We start from the raw sequence: 20,447 nt of genomic DNA on the forward strand, positions 1-20,447 counted from the left end.
CAAACCGACATACCGTCCACTGTATCATTACCGGCCGTCGCAAAATCCATATACAAATACATTCACATGTAACATTATCTTCATTGACTTCATCTCATCAAGAAGTTTTTAAACTTTTCACGAATATTATTTTCACATATTTTTCGAGAGCTACATGATGAGAGAGATTTGAGGAGTTCAAATGATTGATTTTATGTAAAGTAAGCTTGTGAGATAAGTTATTGGGGTTGTGTGATTTAAACTGAGTAATCTAAATTCTTAAGTCTGTCAGCTCCGAATGCAGAAATCCAAAAACAATCTCAATTCATCGCAACCACCACCTTACAAAACCTGCACTCCAAGTGTGAATGTGAACCCTACAAATGGACAACTTGGGGGGCACCCCTTTGAATTAGTGGCCTCCGAGCACCAGACGTCGGTCTGAGAGAGATCCTTATTTTCTCAGGGAACACTCCTGCAATGAGAGCTAACAAATCTAATGCCATAAAATATTTGCAATCTTATCTCTCAAAGGATGAAAAAAATCAAAGGGATAAGTATTGATACTTGACAACATTCCACATCAGGTTTTTATTATTTGGCATGTTTTACTTACGTGAAATGGCGGAAATTATGAATCATGGAAGTGAAAAAATGAATGACTATGAGATCAACTAAGACAGACGATTAATTGATCTGATTCCTGATTTTCTAGCACCCATCGAGTGCAAGTGAACAAGTCAAAGGGTAATGATCGGTACATACACCCAACATCTTTCTCCACCATTGGGATTATTCTTGCGTGCCACCTACGGTATATCAATACACGGGTGCTAATACCTGCATGCAAGCATTAGCACTCGCACCGGGATACCGACGGTCACACCCAAGTCCTTTTTGATAAGTAGGAGACACGCGTGGGAAGGATCAAAGGGTCCTCGGAAGTCAGAACTATTGTACAAAACTAATGAGAATGTTTTTTTTTTTTTTTTTTTTTTAAAAAACAAACCAATGAGAATGTTTTTGCTCTCACAAAAACTTGAAAAAAATCCAACTTGTTGCATGAAGAAACGAAAGAACCTAAGCAAGTACATTACCACTACCAGCATGGTGATATTTTCCGACCAAATAGACAAGAATCACACTTCCACAGTTCCGCTCTAAGACACCTGATGGAACAACTCATATTGTTCATCTGGAGTGTACTCTGATTTCATATGATCTCTACAAAAAACGTGAATTATACGGAAAAATAAACACAAACACGAGAAGGGTTCTTACCGAAAACAAAAAAAGGGAGAATGGTTACACAGACGGGAAGGAAGAGCTAGAGAAGACGTAATATAGACACCGGGAATAAAGATAATTAAACATAAGAACTCCTATGCTCTTTCACTAATGTCTGGAGATGAACTGCCTGATAATGTCACACTTCCCCGAGCGCTTTCTTGATATCGGCCTGTGTCATAGATAAGGAAGTATAATTATTTCAGTTCATGATCAGAGTAAAGCTTCTCTGTGAATGTGTTCAGAGAGAGAGAGAGAGAGAGAGAGAGAGTACCTCAATGTTCAACGGGGAGGTGGTTGGGCCGTACCGTTCAATGACATGGCCATCCTTGTCAACTAAGAACTTGGTGAAGTTCCACTTTATCCTACTCCCCAGAAATCCAGATTTACTTGCTTTGAGGAATTTGTAAACAGGTTCGGTATCTGGCCCATTGACACGTACCTGGATACAGAAGAGAACAGAATCCCGTTTTAAGATATATTGCTCGGAAAGCAATCGATAAGATTAACGTTAGCATAGATATAGAATAAAGCAAACCACAATCGAATTCCGCTACTTTCTCCTGGGTGTAGGACAAGCCAAATTTAACACTCTTTCAGTTATTCTAGTTACTGGTTATATATTACCATCACCAATTAGCTTGTTTGATTCCATACTTTTATTTCAAGTCAAAGGGTTGCTCCTCAGTTTTTTACTCAGCTTCAAGCACATCGCCTTAGCACTCAAGAAACAAATCAAAGAAATAGAAACAAAACGTTACTAAGTTCCACAAACCTGAAGAACGAGAAAAATTGTTCCAGAAATCGTGAGCTTGAAGAGTGGTTTTTTCCCCCATAATCTAATTAGTGCTAATGTTATACTAAAACAATGACAGCTTTCGGTTAGCCAACTGCAGCCTGGCCTATGACTTATGGGAAAAGGCAAAAGCCGCTATACTTTCATTCTCTCACCGATTGAAATAAGTGTGGATTAGCACCCAGCATGAGTAAGAGAATTATATTTCAATATCAAGTTATCAATCATGCCTTACTCGAACGGCTCTTATAGTTAGAGAGCAGCTTCGATTACCCAATCTCTGCTAATTAGTAATTAACCGTCCAGAATTCCAAAACAGACCCTTTTGAGGCTCAAAGAAAGCTTAGGGCATCATGGTTCACAAGGACCATATACGATCAATATAATCTGATTGATTAGGAGATAGTAATGGCAAAAGTTACTCAGTTACCTTCTTGAATATTGGATATTCAGCCTTGTATCTTGTGCATGCGAATTGTTCAGCATCCTGGCTTGTGCCGGGCTCTTGCCTCAGAAACTGATTGCACGGAAATGCCAAGATCTCAAAACCTGCAATCACTCATGTCCAAACCAAATCAAAGACAAAACTAAACGAATATTTACTCACAGATAAGTACAAGGACAGCATGGCGAGCGCAAAGCACACGAACAATTTCAATGCACAGATTTCTACAAGAACTTGGAAACTAGAAACACAAACAAAATATAACATTTGGTTTACAAAACAGAAATATTTCCCACAACCTCATTCAAGATTAAAGCTTCATCCCAAAACTCAATTCTTAAATGATTATCCCAACAATTTTGATACACAGATTTCGCACCAAAGTTGGAAATTAGCAATGGAATCATAACATTTAGTTTATGAAAAATTAAATAAAACACAGTTTTATCTGTATAATTCACAGGTCACAGATTCGAGTCGTGGAAACAGCCTCTTAGCAAAGCCAAGCTGAAGCTGCATACTCCAGACGTTCACCCACAAACCTCGCAAAGCGGAGAGTCTTGTTGGCTTGGGTCGCCACTTTTATTCAAACATTACTCAAACTCAATTCTAAATAACAAGTTCATACATATAGAGCTGCAGCAGGGAAAAAAGTAATTAAAGAGGGAAAAAAATTAACCTTTCTCCTTGTATTTGGTGTAAAGCTCAGTCAATTGGGTATAATTCGTATCAGTAAACCCACTGAAGAACAAAAATACAAGAATTAATCAATTGAAATTAAACCAGAAATTAAAAACAAAGAAAAAGAAAAGGAAAAAGGGAAGAAGAAGAAGAACCACCATTTGGAAGCAACGTTGACAACGAGGACAACCTTCCCTTTGTAAACGCTGAGGTCCACCTCCTTCCCTCTGCTATCCTGCCACCATCACCGAAAAAAAAAAAAAAAAAAAACCAAAAAACCAAACTTTCTCAAGATTTTCTGAACCAAATGATTGCCTTGGAAGAGAAAAGCTATCATCTTTGAGATGGGGTTTTTACCTTTACAGTGAATTCATGGATGGATTTCTCAGAGACAGATTGGGAACCACCCATTTTCTCTGTTTTTCTCTGTCTCTCTCTAGACTCTCTCTCTAGCTGACTTTACAAGGAAAATATTCTCTGTTTTTCTCTCTAGACTATCTCTCTAGCTGACTTTATAAGGAAAAATAATAAACTGAGAAACTGTGGGAGGAAGGGGGAGGAGGAAAGGGTTGGACAGTTGCCTTAGAGCAGCTCCAGCGGGAGCAATTGCTCGATGGACAGGCGTCAGCACAGGGCCTGATTGCCCGAGGGAGGAAGTCCAGCGTTGGTTAGCGAGGGAGCCCGAGCAGGCCCGAGCGCCAGGCCCATGGATTCGCGCCGGCCAAAGCGCCTGAGGTGAGTCTGAGATTAGCTGACGTCAGACGTCTATTTTAATTTTTTTTTTTGTCAAGCGCGCGTTAGGAGATAGAAAGTCAGAAAAGGGGCCCATGGCGCACTAATTTTTTGTTACCGTTGGGGAGCCACGTGACTTCCCCACGCTCATTGGATTTCAACGGCTACAAATTGTGAACTGTTGGATTTCCGAGGATAATAAAAATTAAAAAAACCTTATTTAATATCAACCGTTGGATTTGAGATCAACAGTCCATGTTAGTCGACTTAAAAAATAAATAAATAAAAATAAAAAACAGTTAAAAAATCAGAAATGTTACCGTTGTGCCATGTGGCACAATCTGGAATGCTGGAATTCAAATTTGTTTAAATCCAACGATATAGATTAATTAGGTGAATAAAAAATTTTAAAAAATTATTAAAAATCCAAAAAAAAAATTTGAAAAATTAAAAAAAATGATTTTACTTTTCTATAAATACCTTCTCATTATATTTTACCTTACACCACAATTTCATATCTTGTCAAAGTTTCAATCCAATTTTTTTCCAACAATTTCATATTTTCTACCTTACACCACATTATCTTCTACCTTACACCAGAATTTCATATTTTCTCAAAGTTTCAATCCAATTTCATACTTTTATATATTTACTGTTCTATAAATACCTATATTTCTCTCAAAGTTTCAATCCAATTTTTTTTCCAAGAAAATGACTAATGATGCAGGTACGAATTGGTCGCTTATTGAAGATATTACATTGTGTACTAGCTGGGTTGAAGTTACTCATGATCCGATTTCTGGTAATGAGATGCAGTTGAGAGAAATATGAGGTCTTATTTATTCATACCAATTATCTTGAGAAAATTGGTGGGAAAAGAACCAAAGAATCTTTGTCCAGTCATTGGAGACTACTCAACAAATCGTTTAGTACGTGGAGAGACGCCTTGGCACAAGCTAGTGGTAATCTTCGAAGTGGGGAAAATTTATCGGATCATGTAACAATATATTTTTTATTTGTTTGTACTATACCCAAATTTACATTACCTACTTTGATTATAATTATTTCTTCTCCCACGTTGTGGAGGAACTTCAAGCACAAGCTTGGTATAATGCCAGAACCACAAGCAAAAATTATGAATAATATTAGAGATTTTGGTGAATAAGGAAGCAGAAACTATGAATAATGATAGAGATCTTGAGAAAATTGGTGTGAGATTTCTGAGGATGGATGGTGAATTACATTAAGGATTCAGAAAGGATTAGGTTGTAGATAATGTCACGTGGCATGTCGTCATTCGTTAAAAATCTGGTGGAAGTCTAACTTCAAATATTGTAAACAGATTATGACACATGGCACGACGTGATTGGTTAAAAATTTTATTGGAAATCCATCACCAATAATTGTCTTTTCAGATAATGACACATGGCGCAACGAGAACGATTAAAAATCTTATCGGAAAATCCATCACCAATAATTATCTTTTTGGATAATGACACGTGACGCAATAAGAACGATTACAAATTTTATCCGAAATTACCAATAAAATTATTTTGTATTATTTTATAAATAAAAAAATACTAATATTTTATTGCTATTATCTTTTCAGATAATGACACATTGTGCAACGAAAACAATTAAAAATCTTATCCAAAATTACAAATAAAATTATTTTATATTATTTTATTACGAATTGTCATGACTATTCAATGTAAGGATGAAGATGTAAAAAGTGATTACTATTTATTAAAGATAATTATTATTCATTAGATAGATAGCATAGTAGATAGTCCCAGGCCCCTACCACGACGGAACGGCTCTTATTATTATTATTTTTTTTTTCAAACGACAGTTGCCTTATTTGTCATCAATCAATCACATGGGAGGAGGGTAAGAGTCTCAAAAGTTTCTTAATCCAGAGGCAATATAAATTTCAGTCTCCAGTTTCTTGCTGGGTGATGAATGGTGAGTGGGTTCAGAGGTGGTCTGGTCTGTCCACTGGCCCACTTAGTAATGTCTTGTCTTTCTAGAATTCCCAGGAGGATCTTTTCCGATTCTCTTTGTGAAGATAATGAAAATCCTTAAATTGTGTCCGTTTATTATATATTGTGCAATCAATTTTTATCAAATACTATTCATATTTAATTTAAAATAATTTATGACCGTATGATGTATAATAAACAATACAATTTGAGGATCCTTAGAGGATCCTCATTCCTAGAATTCTAACCAGTTTTTCTTCTCTACGGGTCCGCTCCTAGAATCTTGGTCATGTCATGAGTGTAATAATGCATTTTTTTTGTTATTTGAAAAGCAATTTACGGCTGGTTTTGAACTGTTTTTTTTGTAAGAAATGTCTTTGGTTATAATCAAAATTGATTCTTTTTTCTTCAAATACGTCGGATTTTATTGAAAAATGGAGAACTGGTTAAAATTAAATATTGACGATATGTGAATCAAAGATAAAAAATGATGACACATGATCACATATTGATGACAACATACTAAACACCGGTTATTTCAACAATTGAGATTTAACAAAATGATTTGATGAAACTATTCAAAAAATATTTTTATTAGTTACAAGCAATTTTAATTTTATTTCAAAACACAATTTGAAACGTTGTTAACCCTTCTCCAAACATTCTCAGTTCTTTTTAATTCATTTGGAAACCATTTTGCCATGTGATATTTATCTCTACCCAACAAAGAGCTTCTTTTTTTTCCTTTTTTTTTTGGTTTGGAAAGACAACAGCACATGAGACCAAAAACAGGTCATGTATGTCGGTGAGGGTCGCACTTTAGACAAGTAATTTGGAATTTATGCCGCATTCAGTTGCATGATTGAGATTTCAACGACCCCTCATCAATCACACCAAAAACGCCTAAACAACTTTTGGTTACTTCGAGGTTCTCTTTGTTCTGAACTACTGAACTGAACTATGGAATAGAATTCCATCAGGATTTCGAGATCACTTCATCGTGTCATTTTATCTGTTATTCTACGATAAAAAATCATTTGATTTTTTTAATTTAAAATTGAACATAAACATTGATCACACGATGCACGATGAATAGACACGATGAAATGATTCCGAGAATCCTTACAAAGAAGATCCGAAGAGGATCCTCATCTTTATAATTGTAGTTAGATGTGCAGGCACAAGAGAAGACGTTATTTAGAAAGAAGACATCCAAAGTAAAGTAGAAGTGACTGAAATTGAACAAATCCAATAAATCTAAGCGTAGTGCTTGGTGTGTTGATTTTTTTTGGAAAGGGAATGTGTGCAAGTTGTTTATTTCAAGAATAGGAAAATGTGATTATGAGGCAAAAACTCAAAGCAAAAGAGAAAAAAGAAAACCTAGGAAGACTTAGAATGAGACTCCAAGACATAAAGTACTTAAAGCGAAAGAAAAACTTACCATAAAATTGAGCACAATTACGTTCTAAAACTCCACTTAGTGAGATAATTGACTTTGTTGTACTGAACTAGAAATACTAATAGAACAATCGAGCAAGAAGAAAGTTAAGACACAAAATTGCACCGAACCGAACCGACAAGTTTATGTTAATAAAACAAACGTCCCATGCATATGTCACAAAATTCCTATGAAGGGCTTTCAAGAAATAAATTATTCTAACATTTCGAGATAAAATTGGCAAAAAAAATGAAGGAAAATGGTACAATGCCAACCCTAGAGTTATTCACTCACGGCCTCTCGTCGATTCAATCATCTCTACACATGACCGTCTTTCCTGCTCTGCGTTTGCAGGAGGAAGGCTAATAGAATTACATATGTACAAAACTGAACGAAAGCACTATATTCTGACAGTCGATCTTCGGTGCCTTATCCTCCTCCTCGTCTAAAGGTCTGTGCCTCGCGGCGTCAGGATGACTGACGCTCTTGAATAAGCGGGGCAGGACCAAGATCAAAAATGGATCATACCTAAAATTAATCAACTTTGGTAGAATTAGCATGAGTGTTTACTAACCACTATTAAAGAAAGGAAAATTAGAGTAAATTGGAGCTGCAACACACCAGTCCTGATGACAATGTGCTACATTTCGGTCATCTTGGCCGCCAATAGCTTGGACCTGAAGCACAAACAGGAGTTGCTTAGCCTACGATTTTAACGTCCCCTATAGTAGCTTGAAAACTTTTAAACAGCAACTTTTCCCAGTCTAAAACCGATGAACACGAAAGTATTGAGTTTTTTTCATGGATTAAGGGGACTTATTACAGAAAATTCACACACCTCTGCCTGTGATGGGTATGGGACCTTCAAAAGGTGGTCTAAAGGGCATAGAGTCTCTGTGGCTCATCAAGCGGGGAGGATATCTCCAATCTTGGCCAGGTCCTCTTGTTGGTTCACATGGAGGGCCAGCATATGGACCAGTTCCATAAGACATCTTGCCTTTATCAGGATATCGAGGACCTATTGCAAAAAGAAAAATTTTAATTGAAATAGTAAAATTTTAAATTTAATAAAAACTTTGCCTTTAGTTCCTAAATTAGTAGTACTTCTAGAGTCCACTCCTTCCGCGTACTACCAGTGAAAGGGAAAACGTAAAGACTACCATTAAATGCCAATAATTCTGAAATCGAAATATTGCAATAAAATACAAAGCCTTGCTATCTTAAAATTATTTGTACTCTAAAAACTTACCTGAAAAATAATGTGAAGGAAATCTCCAGCTATCGCAGGGCTCATATGGGCCAGGTTTCATTCTTTCATGATTATTGTAATAGTTCTCTCGGTCCCCATAGTCAAATCTGTTGTGATAAGGAGGCGGAGCCTCGCATTGTGGCTTTACCGGTTGGTCTCCTTGAACATAAGAGAACTGATTGGATGGTGGAGCATGAGGTGGTCGTAAAGGGTAACCTTCATTATGGAAGGTAGCACCATCAGAGTGTGTCACATTTCTCTCTGAATATGTAGGAAAACTACTATAAGAGCACGATGTAGAATCAGGCATCTGTCTCTGATGATCTCTGCATTCAGGGGCAAGATAGTGCACAGCATCGGGAATTGTATGGTTCACTCTTGGTGAATTCAACTGCTGAGGTGGAGGGTGAACTCTGTTGCCATGCACATTCTGCAAATGCACATCCAAAAGTTAGAAGAAAAGCAATATTAGGACAATTTTTTTTACAGATTTAAAGAAAACAAGAGAAGTAAGGAAAATACGCACATGTGCATCAGTGTAGGACTTTGAATCAACACTGCTCATATAGGCATCGGGCATAGCGCATGGAGGATGCACGACATGAGGTGGAGGCAGTGGTGGTGGAGGGGGCGGAGGCGGAGGAGAAGATGGTAGTGGAGGAGATGACGGTGGCACATCTCGAGGTAGTGGAGGGGCAAAGTACGGTCCACAATTCTGTTCAAACTGATTATGTGAAGCCTGCACACCATTGGCTCCGGCAACACCACAAGATGAACTGACGTCAACATCACAGGAAGGAGCCACATCCTCCATTTCAAGCTCTCCATCCACATCTTCCAAGATATGCCTATGTCTTTCAGTGGCAGGTGTGGTTTCTTGTTCTTCATGGGCCTGAGGATTGTGCTCAGGAGTGACAGCCTCAAAACTTTCCCCATCAGAATCACATCCATCATCTTCATCTTTGAGCATGCGGGGCATACAAAATCCCGGAAGTTGAAAACTTGAATTGCTGTAGCAAAAAAGAACTCAATAAACAATTTTATATGAGAACATGAGAAAATCTACAGGTGAGGTCCAGCCAATTCAAACCTTCCATATTCGTCAACAAGCATGCCCTCCATTTCTCTAAGAGGATCATCCAAAGACCTTTCCGTTCTCGCGGAGCGCCTACCATATGCACCAGAAGAAGAAGACACACCATATGTATCTAATTCTCGCATATGGCGATGAATTATGGACTCTGGAACAATCCTTCTCTCTGACCAAAGTTTCAAAACCTTATACAAAAGAAGAGGAACAGGTAAGGCATTTAGCACAATGCAGATAACACTGTAGTGTCAGCAATTTACGGAATACTAAACAATAATGAAGAGTGGCCAAGAGGATGCTATTACAACATGCTATTAATGGGAAACAAAAAAAGAAAGACCCCAAAAGGTAAAAATAACTTGGCTTACCTTTAAACACTGTCTACGATTTTCATGTGCAGAACTTCCAGGAGGAGCAGCAGCTGACAATAACCGTGGCAGGATTGCTTGGATTGCAGAAGGGTACATACCACAACCATCACCTATTATTAAAAATCAATATCAACACAACAAAATCCAACACATGGTACATTCATAATTCCAACACCTTCAACCCCCTCCAACACCTTCAACACAGTATATTCATAATATCAAGACAAGCACCAACCATATTCTATTTGTGCGAGACAACTAGCTCTGATAAACAAAATAGATGTATTACCCTTCAACCCTCGGGTGCATTGAGCAATTGAATCCACCAGGAAGAACAAGTCCACTCTCCGGTGTAAGCTTGACTCAGTTTCCAAATAACGGGCAAGAATTTCCAACACCTGAGTTTTAAAGGAGAAATTATAAAAGGATGCATATTTTTCCTCCATCAAAATATCAACGTTATTTTAAGTACTATGAGAAATAGCAAAATAAGTTTATATAACCTCTACAACTACAAGAGTGATATTCCTGGTCTCCATCTAATCATCAAGAAAGCAATCATACATCTAGAATATATTACATAAATTTTTCCTCACTAAACCAAAGAATTTCTAACACCCGAGCTTTAAAGAAGAAAAATAATAGGAAAAGGGATCTAGGCGCATGCTCAATATTTTAACATTATTTTAAGTACCAAGAGAAATACAAGTTGATACTGTCTCATCTACAACTACAATGACGAGTTATTACCGGTCCCCATTTAGTTATTGTGATAGCATTCACATATCTAAAAGGTTTTACAAAAAAATTGATATAGAAATTTTTGTAACTTAAAAAAAAAAAGATCCAGGAGGGGGAATATGGTTCCATGTCTCAAACCTACATTAGAGAATAGATTTCACCTACCTTAGCAGCTACACCAAGCTTTCCACAGTCCATAGCAACACGAGTTGCTCGACCAATGCTCTCCTTGGTCCTTGTCAATGTTCCAAGCATTGTATCAAATGATAACAGAGTTGCATGTATTTCTGAGTACTTGCTCACAGATTTTGATCTTTGACTGACAACTGATTCAGACTTTCCGTCCTCACCAAGTTGAATAGATGAAGTTCTCCTGTTCTGCAAATCACCATCTGGACTACAACTGCCATTGTTCTGAAGAATATTACTACTATCTGAAGTCGACATGTGACAGGCTGACGTATTGAGAGGTGATGCATGTGCAATAGAATCTCCTCCATCTGTTAGGGATGGACTTGACCGGATACCAGAGACATTTTTATCACCCAGGTATTCATTTGGATAGGAAACTGAGCTTGGATCATTCTCTGTTTGTTTATTTTCAACCTCTTTCACCACATCAAAGCTAGACAAAGAAATACAAGCAACAGAGATTTAGAAAAAGCACTTGCCTAAAAGTTCTTCAAGTAAAGTATAATACTGGGAGCAAAAATAATTACCAAAACGCCTCTGATAATGGAAGGGAAAAAAAGAGTGCACAAATTAAGAACCAAGGCATTTACTTACATAATAGGAAAAGGTGGAGAGGACTTGTGAAATATGAACAAGAAAATAATGAACTATCAAATTCTATTGCAAAACTATACTACTGAACAGAAGCTTACATGTCATTGACTTCTCTGGTATCTTGAACGTGGGATTCCAAACCCTCAACTTTCTCACCGGGACCCTCTTCACCATAATGAAGTGGACTAGCCATGTTCAAAGGTGAAAATTCAGAAATTCCATGGTTGGTGCCTGATACAGGAGGATCTATGCTCTTCAAAGTATGCTCTGAAGTATCACATTCAATATCAGGATTTTCTGCTTCACAATGGCTCAATTCATCTTTGTCTTTGTTTTTGTCCTTCGTAGGCAACTCATCAATTGAACTTTCATTAAGCCCAGTACCAGCCTCACTTCTGTCCATATTCGGCGATAAATGCACTGGCCTTCCCATAATGTGACAATCAGAAAAACCACCACTAAGATCTTTACCACCAACATGGTCTCCAGAATCTGGTAACTCATTAATAGAGCATTCATGACTTTGGGTGTTCGGACTCTCAGTTTTTTTATCGGCATTCACTACCACAACTGATTTAGCATTTTCCTCCAAGACTACAGGGTTTAAACTGGTAGAGAATCCAGAAGCATCAACCCCTGAAGCATTAATGCCCAAAGAGTCTTCACTCTGCAGTCCCAATCCAGTCCCTGTATTACTTTCTACAGTCATAGCAGGGCATGAGCTTGTGGAAGAATGATGACAACCAATAGTAGACATCTTTGTTACTGAAGATTCATAATTACATCTATCATCTTCAGCAGCATTAGCTGACATGGCTTCTAGAGCGCGATGAAGACGCTTAGATGGAGGTAAAACAGCTTCGCCATCAACCGAGCAACCAAATGATTGGTCATTCTTGGTGTTCCAAAGCTGAGGTCTGTTTCCCAAAATGCCACTGCAACCTCCAGATGGTGTAATATTATCCAAAACTTCATTTACCACAGACGAGTCCCTACCAGAAGGGCAATTTTCATCACAATTTGATGATGTGCTGACTGGCCCCAATGGATTGAGTACAACTTCCTTGTGACTTTCTTCAGTGTGTGCAAAGCTAGCTACTTCCTCGTGAGCAGAACATGGTTTGCCCATTCGCACCCTCGCTCGTTTCACCAATGGCAGGTGCTCATCTCCATCTTCCTTGGAGGAATTTCCATTCATCTTCCCACAATCATTCTGTATAGTTTGATTACTACTTTGCTTTACCTCCAAAACTGTCTCCTTGTCCACCATAGCAATAGGCTCAGCTGCATCATTAGTAATTCGCTTTCTGTTTGGCTTCCTTTTCTTCTTGATAACAACAGCCTTTATTTGGAGATCAAGTCTTTTGACCAACTCAGCATCACCATCCAAGCATTCGGCAACAGCCTCCGAGTGTTCACCTTTACAACCAGAATCAACAGCACTGCCTTCATTCAGACTAAATGTATCAGAATCAACTGTCGCAACTTCAGAACCGTTATCTTCAATACAACCATTTGAAACAAAAGCAGCTGAATTCACATCATCACACTCAGAGGCATCAGGTGATTTCCGTACTCGTTTATTCCTTCTTAGACATCCATTCCGAACTACATTACCAGATACTTCCCCAGCATTCTTGTCATCATCATCACATGACATTCTTGAGTTGCGTACTCTACGTGATTCCATCCTGGATGAACTTCTTGACCTACGAGCTTGTGCTTCCTCTTTCTGTGATCGCAAGTCTCTTGATCTCTTTCTTGAAGAGTAGGTCACTGGAAGAGGTGTTTCAGTAACCGTTGCTGTAGCAGCAGGTTCCTCAATTAAGGCCTCCTTATCGTGCATAGCATCTACTTGTGCAGTTGCTGAAGCATCCTCGACAGAAACACTTGGCTCATTTCTATCAATTGTTGAATGTGAAGATTTAGAATGTGAATCCAGAATTGCTTCAGGAACTTCTGACTGATCCTCTGAACGCAAGTTGGACAAAGAATCCACTGTGTTCCTTCCATTTGCGGTGGATTTGAAATCATCAACTTGGTCCTCTTTCTTCAGCTTATCATAACTATCAATAATCTCCTTGACTGCACGAACAAAATCAGCACCTTTTCCGTGACGCTTGCCCAGAAGAGACTGTTTTTTCTCCTCAGTAAATGCCTCGACGTCTGCAGGGTTGCAGAACGCTCTGCATAACAAAAATACGGAATAGAATTAAGACAAACAGCGAGATAATATCCAATGGGACTCCTAGTGCACAGGTACAAAATCAGTTGGATTTGTTAGTCAATGACTCAATATCAACACGATCAAAGGGGCACGTGATGCAATATAACGAAAAAATAGAGATGTTTTTACACATTAGTATTGAAGGTGATAGGACAAGAACTCGAAGGTGAATATATATCTATATACTATACTGGTGATACACCCCCATATTAACCAATTATGTATTAGCTTATGATATTTATATTTCATTATTGATTGGTTTAGCATTTATTAAAGCCCAGTTCACAATTTCCATGTTTTCAAGATAATTTCCATCATTTCCATAATCTTTACTAGTATGCCCCTTTATATGTGACCAGATCATACGGGAGTTTTCAGGATCCACAACTTTAAAGGCCAGAATCTGAGCTTACAATCCTTCACAAAGCCCTCTGGGATGAAAAAAATATGCACAAACGTACACAAATGTAAGGACACTCCTGTGCACATCCACATGAACAATACAAGTAAAGGGAAAGAAGAGATACTATTTTAGTGTATCAAATATAATTCTAAGCAACAAGTAGATAAGACAAACTAACTCATCCTTCATCAACAAAGGCTATGGAAACATACTTACACAAGTCTTGCATGTTAAGCCACATAGGAGAAAATGCACCAGTCTCAAACATGCTTCAGAATTTATTACCCCGAATAGAGTATGTCTTTATACTCAAAACAGAACAGCATTCATCCCTAACATCTCCCATAGATCAACCCACCCAAGTTATATACCTATAAACACATACAGGGAAATGTCTTCTTTCCAGAATGTCTGGCATGTTAGGCTGCTAGATTGTCAACAGGGGCAACTGATCAAGTTGTTACTTGAATGTGCAGTTCAGATTAACAGTCTTGCAACATAGGATATTTGGCGCAATTACGATAGAAGAAAATACACCAGTCTCAAACATGCTTTACAATTTATTACCAGAAGTCCAAGAGTGAACCCTGGATAGAGTATGTCTTTATACCCAAAACGGAACAGCATTCGTCCCAAACATCTCCCATAGATCAACCCACCTAAGTTATATACCTATAAACATATACAGGGAAATGTTCTCTTTCCGGAAATGTCCTCTTTCCAGAATGTCCGGCATGTTAGGCTGCCAGATTATCAACAGGGATAACCGATCAGGTTGTTACTTGAATATGCGGTTCAGATTAACAGTCTTGCAACATAGGATATTTGACAAGAGAACATTACCCTATATATGATGGAATAAAAATATATAAATTCTTCCTCCTTTGTACATTCACCTCAAAGCAAAGACAAATAAAACAATCAGGTCCCAAACCAATCCTCACTTATACTCTAATAAAGGGTACAGAATAATCACACCCACCATTCATCATTCAGTACCAAACAATAAAACTTACTACAGTTCAATTAAACCAATCAGAAACTAACAAGTATTCACTATGGAGAACATCTTTCCCTAATCATAATGTAATAATTACTGGCAGATTCGTTATGTTAGGCGCAGACAGCAATTTCAAATGTGGTCCTTGTAACTGCTATTCAACCAATTCTACATGCATATTTCTACATTTGTGGAAAAAAATGAATTTTATCCCTTCAAAAGAACCCTTCAGTCAACTTCCCGAAAACTAAAACAAAGTTCTCAGGAGTTTCTTTACCCCCATCACTTTAACTGTACTTCAATATGCACAAAATGACCAGAAATAAGTAAAATTATGTTATCCAGAAACAGAAACTGTAAACAGAATGAAAAATTCTCAGTGGGAGAACTAAAACCAGTTAAGTAGATTCCTCAGTATTGATGCAACCTATATTGGCGTCCATCCAATAAAATATCACAATCAAATCTAGAATTCGACTCACGGCCTCAGACTATTCTCATAAGAACTATACTACTCTTCTTAACTGATAAAATATATCCGTAACCCACAATGTCAGTAAATAATATAGTCCTCCAAAAGCTTTGTTTCTCCGATGTGGGACTACTAAGTAAAGGTTACTGTCCTTGGAGGGTGAACCTGAAACTTCCTCATTTTAGTCCCATATTTGCAAGTTTACCAGCTATTTGTATGATTCGACATAGGGTACAAAAGACAAAGAAACTAGTAAGATTCAGAAACTCTTCAACTTATTGGGAAGTAAACCAGTATAAGCAACCCGTCTTTGGATTTTGGCATAACTATAGAACTTCAGATCGTGAATAAAACCAACTACTAAATCCATCCCCATTCTTTTGATATCTGTTAAATAATTCTTATTTTTAAGGTTTAAATATGATATGAAACAAATTAAATAAGCCAAATGAAAACAAGAGAAAGAAATTATATGCTAAAGAGAGGAAGAGAGCAAATTCATATCAAATAAATCACTTTACATATAATGTGTCAGCTTGATTAAATAATTATACTCTCTTGTCTTTTGCACAACATTGTTGGTGCATTTAAAGGAATGAAGAACTAAAAGTTGCTTATTGACATTGCCACTGTCCCTATCCAAATGGCCATGTTTGATCCCGACTTAATGGAATAGGATAAGGGCCATAACTAATAACAACAAATCATCAGTAACAGACAAGTTTTGGCTGTTATTACTCGCCACTACACTTTTCTAGTGCCATCCCTATTTTTCAGAGGCAATCTATAGAAAAATATCCACAACTACAGTTTGGTGTACCATCTTCATGTACAACTAACTGGACGAGGAGGACCAAAATGAAGGATAGACGCAATAACAGTGGTAGCAATTTTAAATTCACCAAATACATATATACAGTCTAGTCTAGCAACACAAGTTAAGATACCAATTTTAAAAGACAAGAATGATGTAATCAGCTTCAATCTTCAAAACTCAGTACAATCATAGTAATCATACCTTACTCAAACAACATGACATCATATTATCATAAAGTACAAAGTTAACTTCCGTCAGTAAGTCTGATCTGAAAGGAAAGCCATAACTAATCAATTGTTGACTTCCACAACAGTGGAAACCACCACCGTTGATCTTAGTTAAAGTTAATCAAGAAGGTATTAAGTACTTACATCTGTTGGGTTCCAAAGAAGAAGACTAGAACTTTCTTCCAATCAGCAGAGTAGCCCCACTTCTCTGGTTCACTTACCTGCAGCCAGAAAAACCAACTTGATAATCACTCACACTGAACATAAAAAGAGACACAATTTTCTGCATTCACCATTGGGAATCACGGAAAGCAAATCTAATACTGAAAGCATGTGAAGAATCAAAAATCAATGCAGTGGCTGCACTTTCAAACCACTGTGCATGAGAATCACAGGTAAATAAGATTAAGGGAGCTTCAACCCCCTGATAGGAAATAAATAAACTTTTTCCCAATTTAATTGCAGAAAAATGAAGCGTCACATCGAACTCCCATTTCCACATGCAAAGAAAAAGAATACGAGAATCCTAATTTCAAAAGGATAATACAGAAATCTGAGGTACCCATGCATTTCCACTTTCATTTAACACTTCCAACTACCAAGATTAAAGTAAAATAACAATATCCCAAACAACAGAAATTGCAAAGCCGAAATATTTACTCAATGAAATTAACCAAAGAAAGAAATTCAAAATTTCAGATCCAGAAAACCAAACCAACACGGTAACAAACTAACTAAGCTTGCAGAAAAGCACAAAAAACCCTAATTAAAGCATATTCCTCAACTGGGTAGCCGTCTTCACTCAGCATACAGCCTAAATAAACCGATAACAGTTCAATTTTCGGAGAAGAAGACTTACGGTAGCCGGCCAAGCAGGGAAGCCCTTGACTTTAGCAAGAACAAGATCGCCGACCTTCCATTGGCGGCAAGCAGCGGCGGCCTGAGCGGCCTTGCTAACTCCCTTCCTCCGGCTGGGAGCCATCAAACAACCAGCGGACGCCGCTCCAATTCAATCGGAAGCCGCTATTTAAACCGAAACGAATACACGACGAACTCCGGGACGGCGTGCCGCAATCGCCCAAGGAATTGAACAATCTGGCACTTCGAGGAAAATCTCAGCCGGAGATTCGCAGGCATTGAAGCACGAAGATCGATCGGCAACTGAGAGAGAGAGGGAGTGACTGAGTCGAAACCCTAATTCTAGAGAGAGAAAGATGAGGTGGGGGCGGAGAGAGAAAGAGGTGGGGGGATGAGTATGATAGAAGAGGGTTTTTATGTGGAAGAAGCGCACACACAGAGATGATGAGTTGGTTAGGTGAAGCGGAGACTAACATGCGCTGGGGATGCGTAGGGTAGTGTAAGTTTTGTTTGGGCCCAGTGGTGGAGCGTGCTTACGTACGCTGGGAAGGTGATACCCAAAATCCAGAAGGCCATGTTTCGAAGTGGAAACTCGGAACTCGAAACTACAATTCTGTTCGGAAATGGGCCGTGGCCCAATATGTACGCAAAGGCCCAGTTCATATTTTTGTTTCAACAATATTAGGCTCGTTTAGAAAGTGTTTTTAAAATTACTGAAAGCGTTTTTGGTGAAAATGTTTTTCTAACGAATTCTTAGTAAAAACGCAAGTAAATTCTAGGAAATCACTTAATTCAAATGCTTTTGGAACAAAAAATATTCTCGCTAAAAACGCTTTCAGTTATTTTAAAAGCACTTTCAAACGACTCCATTATCTTTTATTTTATATGAATAAAAACTACAATCACCAATAAAAAAAAACATGGTAATATAATCTTCTCATATTCACATTTAATGTGTTTAGTAGTTATAGAGGGGGTTCAAAAAAACTGAACCAAAGTCTAAGAATCGAAAATTGAAAAAAAAAAAAAAAAATTTGAACTGAACTGAATTTTATTGGTTTGGTTTCAAGAGTTCGGAAACCAAACTGAACCCAACCAAAACCCTTCAAAACGACAATGTTTTACATTTAATATTTGACCTTAAGGTCTCTAACGAACCCTGCTCAGCTGCTCTCACTCACATCTCACCTTTAGCGCCATCTAATTGACTCCTAATTCTTTCAAAACCTCTAAACGTGATGAGAGTTATTGGATAAAGAGTTGTTTTACTCTTCTTGGTTCAGTATTTTATTTGGACTGTGACTTTCATTTGATTCTTTACTTTCTCGTTTCGGGTTTTTTGTAGTTCTTGCATGATTTGACGTTGTGTTATGCAGAATCAACAAAAGTATAGCTGGAGAAACAAAACGAAGAAAACAGAACCAAACTCATCCCTAAAAAGAGAACTTATAACTTTAGTACTGTAAGTAACCATAATCTAGATTTAGCACATTAGGTAGCACTATTAACTAAATTTAGTTAATGAGATCAATAAAAAAGACGCACATCCGGTAATATATCAAAGCTCTTGCAACCCCACATCTGTAGTCATAACTTCGTCCTTCTAAAAAGGCAACCCCAAGCCAATAAAGCTCCCCGGTTTGTCAGAGTCGGAGAAAAGAGGAGAACATCCATTGTACGCATGCTTACTCTTACTTTGCAAAGAAGTTGTTTCCACTGGTTTAACACCGTCCTTCTATGCTTCAAAAAATAAATACTTTTATACACGTCTTTCCTGCCTCTGGATAGTAAACAAAGTACGAAGCAATACTTTTTGCAAGCAAGGATCATACATTCACAAAGCAAGGATAGTAAACAAAGTATGTACGATGCAATACTTACATTTAAGAATACACACAACAAACTAACATATAGATCTATCCTCGATTTCTAAATACCAGAACAAAAAATGTCATTCGAAAGACCTGAGAATATACAGCTACGACGTGCTAGTCACGTTACTATGAACAGTAACGACAATCATATGGAGCATGTTAACAATTAACAGACAATGGCATTGCTCAACAGAACAAAAAATCTTACCCACTAACATCAAGAACAACCCTAGAAATCTTCATCTTTTTGGTGGTTCTGTTATACAAATCCTCCAAAAATCTTACATATTGCACCATCTTTCTATTAAAGATGGAACTGACCAATACACATAGTACCATTTTTATGTGATAATGATAAAATAGCATTTTTGAACTGAAATACCAACACAGTTACATGTTGTTTTTTGGAATACCATTTTGTCGTGCCCCTGACAAAGTGAATGGTAATTTTTGGATTCCGCAGATCAACCACCTTCTTCCCTCATTGACACTTCGCTCCGTAACTTGATCGCGTCACGACAAAAAGATGGAACCGAAAGCCAAACAAACTTAAGGTAAATCGATTGAATCACACGTGGAAGCACATTATCCCAACACGTGTGAGGGAACAACCCTATAAATCTTCATCTTTTTGGTGGTTCTATTATACAAATCCTCCAAAAATATTACAAATTGTACTATCTCTCTATTAAAGACAGAACCAACCAATACACATGGTACCATTTCTATGTGATAAAATAACTTTTTTGAATTGAAATACCAACACAGCTACACGCTGTTTTTGGAATATCATTTTGTCGTGACCCTGACAAAGATGAACGGTAATTTTTGGATTATGCAGATGATCCACTTTCTTCCCTCATTGATGCCTTGCTCCTTAACTTGACTGTGTCACGACAAAAAGATGGAACCGAACGTCAAACAAACTTTAGGTAAGTCGATTGAATCACACGTGGAAGGACATTATCCCAACACGTGTGAGGCGGATTATC

The 20,447-nt window shown here is 37.6% G+C and overlaps 1 protein-coding gene across 2 annotated transcripts; it reads right to left on the reverse strand.

The window, feature by feature from the left end:
* Positions 1-1,055: 1,055 nt before the first annotated feature.
* LOC137716397 (protein HUA2-LIKE 2-like) lies at positions 1,056-17,976 on the reverse strand. 2 transcript variants are annotated; one of them, XM_068455844.1, is made up of 17 exons: positions 17,583-17,976; positions 16,868-16,944; positions 11,676-13,763; positions 10,957-11,416; positions 10,340-10,448; positions 10,048-10,160; positions 9,680-9,867; positions 9,116-9,599; positions 8,590-9,019; positions 8,179-8,358; positions 4,947-4,966; positions 3,546-3,602; positions 3,347-3,423; positions 3,187-3,248; positions 2,493-2,611; positions 1,541-1,708; positions 1,056-1,438 (listed from the first exon to the last, which is right to left on the reverse strand). In XM_068455844.1, exons 1-17 carry the CDS (start codon positions 17,703-17,705, stop codon positions 1,406-1,408), a joined length of 4,788 nt encoding a protein of 1,595 aa, XP_068311945.1. In that variant the 5' UTR covers positions 17,706-17,976; the 3' UTR covers positions 1,056-1,405. The 2 variants fall into 2 exon arrangements, with proteins under 2 accessions (XP_068311945.1, XP_068311944.1); XM_068455843.1 differs by lacking the exons at positions 1,056-1,438; positions 1,541-1,708; positions 2,493-2,611; ... (2 more) ...; positions 3,546-3,602; positions 4,947-4,966 and adding exons at positions 7,516-7,868; positions 7,962-8,017.
* Between the last annotated feature and the right edge of the window lie 2,471 nt (positions 17,977-20,447).

Source organism: Pyrus communis, chromosome 14, assembly GCF_963583255.1.
Source record: "Pyrus communis chromosome 14, drPyrComm1.1, whole genome shotgun sequence".
NCBI classification, from domain to species: domain Eukaryota; kingdom Viridiplantae; phylum Streptophyta; class Magnoliopsida; order Rosales; family Rosaceae; genus Pyrus; species Pyrus communis.

Excerpts from the sequence above, each read along its gene's own strand:
- LOC137716397 (XM_068455844.1), bottom strand. The coding sequence starts at position 17,705 with ATGGCTCCCAGCCGGAGGAAGGGAGTTAGCAAGGCCGCTCAGGCCGCC. Across the intron at positions 10,161-10,339 it reads ATGCACCCGAGGGTTGAAGG|GTGATGGTTGTGGTATGTAC; the intron begins GTAATACATCTA and ends TTTTAATAATAG. Across the intron at positions 2,612-3,186 it reads CACCAAATACAAGGAGAAAG|GTTTTGAGATCTTGGCATTT; the intron begins GTTAATTTTTTT and ends GAGTGATTGCAG.